General features: G+C 49.3%; 1 protein-coding gene across 1 annotated transcript; it reads right to left on the bottom strand.

The window, feature by feature from the left end:
- Nucleotides 1-2,709: 2,709 nt before the first annotated feature.
- On the bottom strand, nucleotides 2,710-12,322 carry B3GNT9 (UDP-GlcNAc:betaGal beta-1,3-N-acetylglucosaminyltransferase 9). Its single transcript, XM_054389657.1, is given in 2 exon segments — nucleotides 2,710-4,018; nucleotides 12,228-12,322. Coding segments are annotated over 2 exon segments (1,404 nt in total).
- Nucleotides 12,323-12,779: the final 457 nt, after the last annotated feature.

Raw genomic sequence — 12,779 nt, 5'->3', positions numbered from 1 at the left:
TTGAAGAAGGCTTTCAAGATCACAAAGTCCAACTGGTGATTGAGTGAGAGGGAATGGCCTGAAATTGTGCCAGGGGAGGCTTAGGTTGGAGATGAGGAAAAATTTTTTTGCTGCAAGGGTGGTCAGGGATTGGCACAGGCTGCCCAGGGAGGTGGTGGAGTCCCCATGCCTGGAGGTGTTCAAGAAACCTGTGCACATGGCCATGGTGGGTTGATGGTTGGACCTGGTGATCTTAGAAGTCTTTTCCAATCAAAACAATTCAGTGATTGAGCCCAGCACAAGAGCTGGGTCAGGCCAAAACATCCTGGGCAAGGAAGCATCAAAATCCAGCACCTAAATAGTCCAGAGACTCATTCCAGTTAAACAGGCAATCTGTGTGTGAAAATGTTGCTCTTATGCAAGAAATGGGAATTTCTGGTTAATTCAGACATGGCACAGAGGAGTTGCTAAAAAAAAACTAGACACCAGTCTCCATTTAGGATCTGGGAATGTGTCTGTGGCTACAGCCAACAGACTGGGGATGCAGGGAAGCCCAAAACCCTCCTCTGGTCCCAAAGCTGTGGGAAATCTCACTGCTGTGAGTATAATCCACACTAGAAATGAGTGACCTTCTCTGTTGGGCAAGTAACATCAGATTGAATTTATTTCTCTTTTAACATGAGACTTGATGAAAAATGTTAATGAAGGGGGAGATTTCCTCATAGCATTGATTATGATGGACATCAATTCTGGAAGTTAGGAGCTGTTCTGGGCAGTGAAGGTCAACAGGGATTTTTTGATCCTTTCTAGCTGACCTTTCCTTGAGTGTGCATTGTTGTGAGGCTTAAGCTCTCACAATGATAATGTGCAAGCCTGCTGGCAGCAGTCTGCCCACAGGTGCTGTCAGCTTGCTTTACTCCATGTTGAGCTTAGTTAATGAGTAGTGAGCCTGGATTGCTGCTGAGTGGGAGGAAGGTTATACCCCAACAAGAAATGTAGCCAGGCTGCAGGTTCTGTTCAAAGGAAAGCAGCTTCCTGGACACTTATAACTGATTTTAGTTTCCTTTGAAGCTGTGTGTGTGTGTGTGCCCTCCTGAGGAGGGATGGCATTAGGGGTTCTCTGGTGGATAGGAGTTTTGTTGACAGGGGGAAACACTCTGAAAGAATTAACAGCCATGGTGTCAGAGGTGAATCCAGGCTCCTTGCCCCATGGATTTCATAGCTTTTTTTTAAACCCTGATGTCAAGGCATTTTGCTTCCTTTTTGATGTCCAAAAAGATGATGTTCTCTTAAGGTAATCTGTTGCTTCAAAGCATTGACAGTTCTTTGCAAAACTGAGCAATCCAGTGTCCCTTGTACTTAAAATACTTCTGAAGCTGCAGACAGACTGAAACTTTGGGAAGTCCAGCAGAAAGATTGCTTTGTGGTTTTGCTTTCTTGCAGTAAATTTAGAAAGGCTTTTATCTGAAGCATTCTTGTCTGAAGAATACTTTTTCCCTTCACATGTCACCCACAGCATTATGAAGAGTCTTGGCTGCTCTTCACACTTTGCTGTATGGCAGGCAAGAGCACTGAGGACTGCAGAAAGCAGCCCAGCCAGTTGACAAGCTTTCCCTGGGTTTGAAGAAGCTCCCAAATGCGATACAAGCAGCAGCTCTGTGTGGTTTTACCCTCACAAGCAAAGGCCCAAAGGATTTCTCCAATCTTCTCAAGATCTGGATCAGATGGTAAGAGAGATCAGATGCTGTTGGGTGATTTTGCTGACTGACACTTAGTGCAAACGGATAGTCTTGAGTGTCTGAGCTCTTGGTAGAAGTGCCAAAACCTGAGTGTGTCAGGGGAGCAGATGCTTAAACTGAGGTGTGGCTACAAATAATGAAACATCCAGGCTCAGAGGGATCGCCTCAAAGTTGTTCTTTCTTTAAAGGCCCTTTGGAATTCTGTCTCTTTCCACTTGTCTCCTTTACCTGCCCTTTGCTCAACCAGCCATGCCAGCCTCAGCTTCTGGATTATTTTCTTGTTTTCCATCCTACCTTCAAGGTATAGGACCCCATGTCAACAGCTGTTAGTTGTTCTGTTCTCCTCTTATGCAAGGCCTACAGAAAGCCAACTCAGCAGTGGTGATTTGACTTGATTCCCTTTCCTCCAGTTTCTGTGCAGCTTGGTCATTTCTCAATGAGTCCAAGTCAAGGTGAGAAGCTGACAACAATTCCTGTGCTCCTTGATGCCATGAGAGTTAGATAATGGTTGAACTTGATGATCTTAAAGGTCTTTCTAACCATTGTGACTCTGATCTCTTGCCCTGTGTCTTAGTGACATGGTCTAGTCGATGTGGTGGTGTTAGGTCATAGGCTGGACTTGATGATCTCAAAGGTCTATCCCAGCCTCAATAATTCTGTGATCTTCTTCTACATCTCTCAACGCTTAAAAATCTGAGGACTATCTTTTTTTACGCATTGGTCCACTAAGCACTACTACATTTCTAATAAATAATAATAAATTAAAGATACTATGAAGAGTTATTTGGAGTCCTTAATGGAGAAAGACTTACACGGCACATGTGTAAATGTGTGGTCTGGGCAAAATCCTGCAATAATTGGCCATCTTTTCTTAAGATTGTAAATGACATGTGCTGAAGTAGTTCTGAAGTGGGTTCCTTTGGTTGCAGTGGCACCAGGTTCCCTTTCTCAGCTGGTTTGTTGCCTGTTTCTCCTGTGGTCTGCCTGTGTGTTATCCAAGGGGTGATGCCTGTGTTACCTGAGCCTTCATTTTCCACTGGAAAGGCTTCTTCACTTGCTTCTTCTGAGTGCAGGAAAGACGTGGGCTGTGGAGCAGGTTCCACATTAGCCAGATCTCAGCAACTTTCAGGCTGTGAACTACCATGAGGTCCTTGTAGAAACAAGGGTCAAATGTCTGGAGGTGCGGGGCGGCAGATGGCTTAACGATACCGAAGGTCTTGAATCCTTCATGCGAAACGGGTTTGAGGTTGATCCTCTGTAGGCACATACCCAAAAAGACATCGTCGATGGGGAAGAGTTCCACCTCTCTGCAGGCCTTGGAGAGCTTCCTCATGGTGTGGCTGGACAGCAAAAACCCTCCTCCTCCCGCATAGGCTGGGTAGATGCTTAGCCCATACATGGTCTCTGGGATGTAGTATTTGCTCTGTTGGATACGGATGGGGCGGGCGTTGTAGATGATGTCCCCAACAAAGAGGTCCTTGGTGGGGTCATGTCTCTCAAGGAAGTCAACAATGTTCTCAACGTTAACAAAGACATCAGCATCACCTTTAAAGATGAATTTCACACTGTGGCAGAATTCAGCAGCCCAGTTCAGGAAGTGGATTTCCTTCAGGGTCAGGTTGAAGAAAGTGTCCATGAAGTCCCACAGTAAAATGTCCCTGTATGCCTGACTCTCCTGTTGGATCAGGGTCTCCCAGGTTTCTAGCACTGTCCTGTTCTTTGGTGTTCCCAGGAGGAACACTCGCTGGATCTGCTCCCCATTCACCAAACCCTCCCTGCCCCAAGTCTTCCGAACAATCTCACGTCTGTCAAAGTCTTCAACTACTGATTTGATAGCAATGAGCAGAAAGGGACCTCCTGGTGTTCTCCTGCATTTCTTGGGCTGGTTAATGAGAAGATTGAAGTTCCTCTTGTCCTTGTTTAGGAGATAGAGCTTGAAGTTGAAGGCAGAATCAGTCATTGGGGCTGGAGTTGTAGTTTGGACCCTGTTGCTGGCCACTTCCTTTCGTCTCACAACAGGAGTTACTTGAGGTCTGGACACTATTGCCTGTGCTGGCATTGGTCTCCAAGGCCCTCTGGAGTCAGAGACTACTTTTGGTCTTACTGAAGGCTGCTTCTGCGTCAGCTCCTTGTTTCCTGCTGGGACCAAATGTTCCAGCTGGGAATAGAGTAAAGAGCAAAGTGCCACCAGCAGGAAGAGGGTACAGATCGCATCCCCTTTGAGACGAACTCTCATGGTCTCCACGGTGTTCCTGGGACTGTTAAGAGCTGTGTCTGATCTGCCCAGCACCAATGTCCATCTGTAAATAAACATACAGGGAGTCAGCAAGGAGGAGTTAGCAGCTTTGGTGAAGCATGCAGGCAAGGCTGGCTGGAACACCATCTAAGTAACCAGCAGAAAAGTTTGTGGTACTCCTACGACACTGGGATACATTGAGGAACTTGCCCAAGGTCCAAGGGTTGCAAACCTACTGCTGATCCTACTTCTCTGGCTGTGTGACTCAGTTAAGTCACCAAACCATCATCCTGAACATCACTCCTGAAGCACAAGGTGAAACCAGCCCTTCCTCCCACATTCCTCTGCCCAACAGGTTTTATTTTTCAGGGATTTTGCTGTTTTGGCAAGACTGAGGTGGAAATGATGAGCAGTGCCCTCCTTCCATAAAACAGAGGATCACAGAATGGTTTGTGGTGGAAGGGACACCTAAAAAAGCTCATCTAGTTCCAACCCCCTGCCATGGGCAGGGATAATTCCCTCTAGCCCAGGTTGCTCAAGGCCTCATCCAACCTGGCCTTGAACACCTGCAGGGAGGGGGCAACTACAACCTCCTTGGGCAACCTGTTCCGGTGTCTCCCCACCCTCACTGTAAGGAATTACTTTCTAATCTCCAGTTTAAATCTCTTCAATCCCTTCCTCCTCATCCTGTCACTAGAAGCCCTTAAAAATCATTAGATTATTTTCTTGTTTATTTTTTTCCCCCCTAGCTTGGTAACTGTTTCTTGCTGCTTTTACCCTTTTTTTGAGTCAAAACAGGGAGGCAGGGAGCTGGCTGCTGAAGGGCAGACTTCTCACTGGGTGCACAAAGAGCCAGCTCTAGCAAACCAGTTGTGATTTGTGCTTGGAAATGAACACATTAAGCACTCTCTCAGCTGCACTCAAGGCCTTTTTGCTGGCAGTGATCTTTTTATAAAATATTAAACCATTCTAAATAACCTCCATTAACAAGGTTAGAGGGGCCATGGGTGTTTTGTCTCTGCCAAATCATAGAACTGCTGAGGTTGGAAGAGACCTTTTGAGGTCATCACTTCCAACCACTCACCTGCAGCTTGCAGTCCCACCACTGCTGCTAAGTCACCACCACTAAACCACAGCCCTCAGCACCACATCCATGTGTCTTTTAGATACCTCTAGGGCTGGGGACTCCACCACCTCCCTGGGCAGCCTGTGCCAGGGCCTGAGAACTCTTTCTGGGAAGAAATTTTCCCTAATACCCAACCTGAATCTCCCCTGGTGCAACCTGAGGCCGTTTCCTCTTGTTCTATCACTTGTTACGTGTGAGAGGAGATCAAAAACCATCCATGACCGGTAAGCAACAGGGGGGCAAATCAATCCCAATAGGCAGAAGCAAAGCAGAACCTGATGTTAGGAATGTTTTAGTCAAGTGTGGGAGGTGAAGCTGCCTTTTGAAACATGAAATATGGTTTCTGGCTTACACTTTTCCTGGAGATCTTCTGTCTCATTCGACCAGTTCTTCAACTGCAAGCAAACAAACAAAACCAGTCATGAAGGAGGGGTAAGAAGCAGAAAACAGCATGTAACCATAGTTCAAGGAAGGAGCTGGTCCAGCATCTGTAGCAAACAGCTTCTCTCATCACCACTGTCCCCACAGCAGCTCAGTAATGGGGCACTTCAAATCCTGGGTTCAGTTTTGGGCCCCCCACTACAGAAAAAGCATTGAGATTCTGGAGCAGGCCCAGAGAAGGACAGCAAAGCTGGTGGAAGGTCTGGAGCACGAGTCTGGTGTGGAGTGGCTGAAGGAACAGGGATTGTTTATATTGAAGGAGGCTGAGGGGGGACCTCATTGCTCTCTACAGCTCCCTGAAAGGAGGTTGCAGTGAGATGCAGGTACCCTCATGCCAGGTAATAGAAGGAGAGGAAATGGCCTGAAATTGTGCCAGGGGAGGGTTAGGTTGGAGATGAAGAAAAATTTCTTTGCTTCAGGGGTGGTCAGGCATTGGAACAGGCTGCCCAGGGAGGTGGTGGAGTCACCACCCCTGAAAATGTTGAAGAAAGGTGTGGACATGGCCCCTGGGGACATGGCTTAGTGGCCGTGGTAGCATTAGGTTGATGGTTGGACTGATCTATGATTCTGTGCTCTTAAGCTTCCTTTGGTGGTATTACAGTTGTCTTGAATTAGCCAAGGTCATCTTACCCAGCTTGCTCTTCTGCTCATCATGAACAAGAATTTTTGCTGGATGAGGTACCAAAATACAGGGAGCCTGTCTCAAAAAGCCCTTAAGAACTAAACCTGAGGCATTTTTGCTCCTTGTCTTGTTACGGGATGGGCTTTATTGAGGTGCTGCTTGGCTCTGTGTGGTCTCCAAAGTGAGTGGGAGATGTGGAGCCTGTGGGATGGATCCTGATAGAGTTGGGATGTTTGTGTTCTCTCCACCCGAGTCCTTTACAAAGTCTCATCTCTTTCCCCACTCTGATAGCAGATTTTTATTTTACTTTTTTTCCAATTTTCTATGCCAAGGTTTGATCTTATTTCAGCTGCCAGGCTGCAGATGGTAATTAAGGAGCTGGATGGAAGTCTTGGCTCATTCCTGTGTTTAATTTTATCAGTCAGGGTTTGGAATAAGACGTGTGTGTCACAAACCTCATAATTTCCATGACTTACAGGTCTATCTTGCCAGCATCTCAGGATCTGGCAACAGGCACCCCTGAAAAAGCCAAGACAAACCCTGAATTATTACAAGCCTGGGCTGATAGCCAGGATTTTCTTCTGTCTTGTCATTTATTGAAAGACAGGGACCTGAAATAGCCAATTTTATGCTGAAATAAAAGAGTTCAGTGCTGCATATAGATATCTAGCTTTCAAAAGAAGTTGCTAGTCTCCTCTGATCAAATTTTATGGGTTTGGGTTTTTTCAGTCTTTGCTAGAGATTTCCTTCTTCTGAAATTCCCTTCTTTGGAAGGAAATGCCCTCGATTGCTTTGGCAGGGGGGCTGGCCTTAGATGGTCTCCAGAGCTCCCTTCCAACCCCTACCATCCTATGATTGTTATGCAGGAGTGAGGTCTATCCATGGATGTCAGTGTGGGAAAACCTGCCTTGTTCCTGAATTCAGAGGGATTGATGATTCTGACAGACACTCCAGTATGTCCTACAGCCAGAAAAGATTATCCAACCACCTCAGCACAAGGGAGAAGTAAAAGTTACAGAGAAGAAAATAGCTGATGCCAAACAAAAGAGTTGTGAGCACAGCAGAGTGTTTCTCAGTGCAGGTTCCTGCTGCATGTCCATACCCAAGGTGGACATGCTTGGGCTTTGTGCACCACTGAGGGTGATCTCCATCCAAGCTGGGGCTATAGCACTGCTGCATCACTCAGTGCCTCGGGGACTGCAGGGTTGGCTGCCAGGGCTGCCTCCCATGTCCTCCAAGTGTGGAGAAATGGGAAATTGTCCCTCCTCTTTGGCTGTCTGAGGATGGCTGCAGGAGCAGGGCTGAATGGGATGGTTTGCCCCAGGAGTGGGCTAAAGGAGGACTTGGGGAAGGTTGGGAGTGTCACATGCTGGGCTGCGAGCACCAGCAGGGTTAGAGGGTTGAGCAGGAGGCTGAGAGGTCCCATATTGAAGAAGTGGAAACATGGGGAGCCTGTGCAAAGGGAACATGTGGGAAGGACCAAGGAGGGCAGAGCCTGCATGACCTGAGAAGCAAGAAAATGCTTGAAAGCTGGAAGCAGTCAGAGCTGGGCACGGCACCCTGGTGAGCATCCAGGCAGGGAATCTGAGCTGTGCTGCTGCACACTCGGGCAGAGGGCCCAGTCCTCTGCTTGGCTTTCACTGAGTTTAGAAGAAGATTCTGAAATATGGCCAAGGAGAGCTGCAATAAGAGCAGCTAAATGGTGATTTTTACATTGCCATTCTTTTCTTTTCAGCTGGATGACATGAAGCCTTGAGCTCATCCTGGAAACTTCCTTCTTTTGCCGCAGCTGTCATGTTCTCCATCACTTGGCACTTGTGCTCACATGGGCCCAGGTGGGGAAAAGCCTCTGGATCCTGTCCCTGAATTCAGTCAAGAAGCCTTGGAGATTCTGGCCTGTTGCTTTGTGCCTTGAAGAGTGGTTAAATCCACCCAGCCTGAGGAAAAGCAGCTGCAGGAGCAAGGCAAGCTGGGAACTTGGAACTCTGAGCAAGCAGGTACAAAACACAGCCAGGAGCCCTGCTGCACGCTTGTCCCAGCCTGGCTCTCAGGAGCACCTCTCCCCACCAAGCATGGAGGTCCACTTGCTGCCCCACTGCATGTGAAGCATTTCCAGCTCCCTCCCAGCCCTCCCCATTCCTGAAGCTGGAGCTGTCACTGATAGGTTTGAGCTGGGTGGTGGAGGGGCTGCATTCCTTGTGAGGTCATGCAATATGTGGTGCTGTGGATGCTGATGGAGATGTTTTAGTTGTTTCTCTGTGAAATGAGCTAAAGAAAGTGTTTGGGATCCAGCTCCAGTGGGTTCAATGAGTTTGTTTGGAATCCTGAGGGGAGCTTGGAAAATATTGGGTGGTGGGGATGCTTTGAGGCAAAGCTCGAAGTCTTGGATATTTGCTTTCCTTTCATGTTGGTTGAACACATTTCATGAGAACAAAGTTGGGTTGTAATACCTAGTGCTGGAAACTGAGAGCTAGACTCACAGAGTGCATGTGTTCCTCTCCCACCTCATTTCTGGCACTTTTTCCACTCTGATTCACTCCACAAGCTCCCATGTCCTCCATCACCTTGTGCTGCTGTTCCTCTGCCTCCTTTTGCTGACGCTGTTCAAGAACCAGCTGGCAGCAGGACCACCACACTCTGTGCCCACCTTGCAGCTGGGACTGTAAGAAGTGCCATGCACAAATTTAGCTTTACCTCCCTTAGACCAGGGTGCTGACAGCAGGGAGCCTGCATTGCCTTGAGCTCTGGTGACTGCATCTTCCAACCCAGCCTCACTTGGTCCCATCCTCCAAGGGCCAGGAGAGTGTTTGACTTCTGTGTCCACACTAGCTTAGCTTGAATGCATTGCTGAGCAGGCAGACATGAGCAGCACTCTGTGTGGAGATCACTTGTTTTGTTGGCTCCAAGCCACTCTGCTGCTGTCCTCTTACCCTTGTACAGGACCCTGAAGCCCTAAAGCAAAGGTTCTAAACCCTCAGCTGAGCTGTCTTAGTTTGGGTCTTGTGCAGACAAAACTTCATCTTTTTGTATCTCGTGGGTGTCCTTGGGGGGCCCACAGGGAAATGTCAGCTTTCAGTGCTAGGCTGGTTTGGCCCCACATACAAAGCAACTTGGCTTGCACTGTTTGAGCAGGTTTTGGGGTGTTTAAAGGGGGAAAACCAGCTCTGTGTGTTGGGGCAGAGGAAGAAGGCCTCTTTCACTTCTCTTTGGGTGCCATGTCATGAGCTTTATTCCTGTATGGTTTTTTTTTTTTGGTTTTGTTTTTTTTGGTGTTGGTTAGTTAGGTTTTGATTTATTGTTTGGTTTTCCCCCAGGCAAAGTCAATAACCTCCTTGAAGCTCCAAATGGCTTTGGTGCCTCTCTGCATGGCAGGGTGTGGGTGAAGAGATCTCTTGTAGAACTATGGGGTTCCAAAGCCATGCTGGACAACTTGATCTTGACTAGAAGCACAAGGCTGGCTGGATTACAAGTGACACCCCTCAGCACACATTGGTTGAGCAGAGCTCTAGAAACATGAAGCAATCAAAGCAGTCTCCAAGCTGCCTTATCAGGAGAGCCCATCTCAGCCAGCCCCTTGGAACTCTGCACATCTATAAACAAACTGGGAACAGGCTGTAGGATTTCATTAGCTGAGTGTCCTGAGAGCTTTCCCAGCAGCTGGAATTGTGAGCCAGAGCCAAACACATGCACAGCAAAGGGGCAGAGGCTCAAAGTCAGTGCTCAGCTGCACACCACAGTGCTGCTTGGATCCTGCTGGATGCTGTCGTTGTCACAGCAGTGCTCCAGCCCCCATGGTGCAGCATCACCAGCACAGTGTCACTGCTGCCATTGCATTGCAGCACCTGGAGACAAAAGTTCTGCTGGTTGAAACTGTGCAAGCAGGTAACAAAAATGCAGGCCCTGCTCCAGAAACCGTTTCCAGCTTTCCTCTCCCAGCTGCTTTTCAGGCCAGTGCAAACAAATGGATGAGATCCGCACTGTTAGAGGACAAGAGTGCCTTATTTTTCTCTCTGCTTGCCCCAGTCCTCAAATATGTGGTTTCCAGGTTCCCAGCTGGTCCTGTTTTATTGCAGTCTCCTTTGCTGGCACTGCCAGCCTGGCCTTTGCAATGCCAGTCACGCATTAGCTGCTTGCAAATGGTAGCTGCAGTTGCCTCCTTTTAGCATTCACCAGAGCTGGTGAAGCTTTAATGAAACAGTGCAAACTGAAACACAAACTGCAGAGCAGCTGGACAAAGGCTGGAGGTGGGGGTGTTCAGATGTCTGTTCTCATGTACAAGGGTCTCAGAAAGGAACTTGCACCACCCATAGAACTGCTGAGGTTGGAAGAGACCTTTGAGATCATCAAGTCTAACCACCCACCTGGAGCTCACAATCCCACCACTACTGCTAAGCTACTACCACTAAACCACATCCCGCAGCACCACGTCAGCCTTTTAAATACCTCCAGGGATGGTGACTCCACCACCTCCCTGGACAGCCTCTTCCAATGCTTTGACAACCCTTTCTGTGAAGAATTTTTTCCTAATATCCAACCTGAACCTCCCTTGCAACAACTTGAGGCCATATCCTCTTGTCCTGCCACTTGTTGCATGTGAGAAGAGACCAAACCCCACCTGGCTCCGACCTCTTTTGAAGGATTTGTAGAGGGCAATGCGATCCCCATCAAGGAACCACCCAGTACCATGGCACAAGGCAAGAGGAAGCTGTGCATGGGAGCCCTGATGAGTCTTTGCAGCCCTGTCTGCCTGCACAACCATCTCCATGACCTCTGGGAAATGCTGGCTGCCTGCACTGTTCCTCCCATCACCCTGCTGCTCCACTGGTAAGTCACTTGTGCAGATGTGGCAGGGTTTGGGGCTTGCAGTCCTGCTGCCTTTCAGCAGTGCAGGACATGTTCCTGGCCCTTGTGGGGTAAGATGTGCCATGGGGGCAGTGTCTGTGTGGGACTGCACTGCTGCCAGGCATGCCATGGCAAGATCCAACCAACAGGCAAAGCTCCAGTTCATCTTAAGTGTGGCACCAGGTCTCTAATGAGAGCGTTCAGCTGCCAACAAGGTAGCAGAAGGTACCATGCAATTATCTTCCACAGGCTCAGCAGCCTCCAGAGGTACTTTCCTAAATCCAGGTGCAGTCTTATGTGTAGGTGGAGTGATTTTCAGACCTATGGAGAGCTCAACAGCTCAGCTCACACCCTGAGTGCTTCAGGGAGACAGGCCCCTCCTGGAGCAGTCAAGCACAAGCCCTCCTCCCTCTTGCATTTCCCCTGGTCCCAGGAGGAGAGTGAAGCTTTGCAGGGTCATGAAGGGGTAAGAAACAGCCCCACCAAAACAACCACCCTCCTTTCCCAGCCCTTCCCAGTACTGACTGCCTCTTCAGCTCTCAGACCCTTTGCTGATCTGATCAGTAGTTTGGTGATGTGCCCCAAACCCCCAGGAACTCCAGTGCATGAGCCTGGATGTGTTGTTACACCCAGGCACGGACAGGACAGGCAGTACATGCTGACTTACCCCACTCATTTCCAGATGCCACCCATTGCTCAAGTTGATCAAAACATGCCCAAAAGCTGTTACACAGCGTGATCAGAAGCTGCCCATTTTGCTGCTTATTTGTTCCTTTCTCTCTCTGTGACACTGAAGAGCATGGAAGTCCCCAGGTTTTGCTCCAAGCATTCACCAGTGTGACAGGCAGGGGGAGATTCGTGTCCTGTTGCTGCCGAGGAATGGCTGGCAACTGGAGCACGTTTGTGGCAGGGAGGAAACCCTCTCTTTGGAGGCACAGTCTAAACAAGCCCCAAACTTTCTGCTGTAAAATCAACCTCAAACACCACAGAGAAAGTTCTTTGGGAAGTAAAGCATGAAGCAGACGTAGCAGGACGCTGCGTTCAGTGCCTGCAGCCGACCCCGCTGCATGTTAACCATTGCAGCTCAGGGTGCTGCACCTAAGGACGCTGCAAGAACAAGGCAGAAAGAAAAGCTGCAGGCTGGAGGAGAAGGGAAGCAGCAGGGACAGTCTCCATTTTGGGCTGCTTGCTGCCTGAGCCTCCCCTGCCCACCCTGATCAAACAGACAGAACAGATACTTACATCCCATTCGAGAGCGCCGAGCCCACGTCCCCTCACTTGTGTCTCAGCAGCAGGCTGCCAAGGAGGCACATCTGGATGTGGTTATGGACAGACATTCCTCACCCTTGGAGTGAAACCGAGGAAACCCTGGCTGAGCACAGCACCCTTGTGCTCCTGCCCTCCCGGCCCTTCTCATGCCCACGGCCAGCCCAGCCTCCCCACGCTCCCCTGCCCACCAGGGTGGCCTGCCTATGCCGGCAGGCTCCGAGGCCAGGCACCAGCTGCCTCCTCACACACACCCCTGCTCGCTCTGGCCTGCTGGAAGGAGCCACAGCACCAAGGGAAGGAGCTGGGTCTGCTTCCAAGAGCCTGACACGTGATCAAGCGGAGGGCTGGGGAGCACAGATGGCCTCCAGCATCCCACGGCTCCCGGCTCTTGTCTGCACCCCACAGGACAGGGCCCAGGATCACAGAATGGTAGGGGCTGGAGTGGACCTCTGGAGATCAAGTCCAGTCCCCCTGGCACAGCAGGGTCACCTAGGGCAGGTCACACAGGAAGGCATCCAGATGGGC

This window comes from Indicator indicator, chromosome 19 (genome assembly GCF_027791375.1).
Source record: "Indicator indicator isolate 239-I01 chromosome 19, UM_Iind_1.1, whole genome shotgun sequence".
Taxonomy (NCBI): Eukaryota; Metazoa; Chordata; class Aves; order Piciformes; family Indicatoridae; genus Indicator; species Indicator indicator.
Note: the sequence above shows the minus strand (reverse complement) of the source record. Positions and strands in the feature narration are given on the sequence as shown.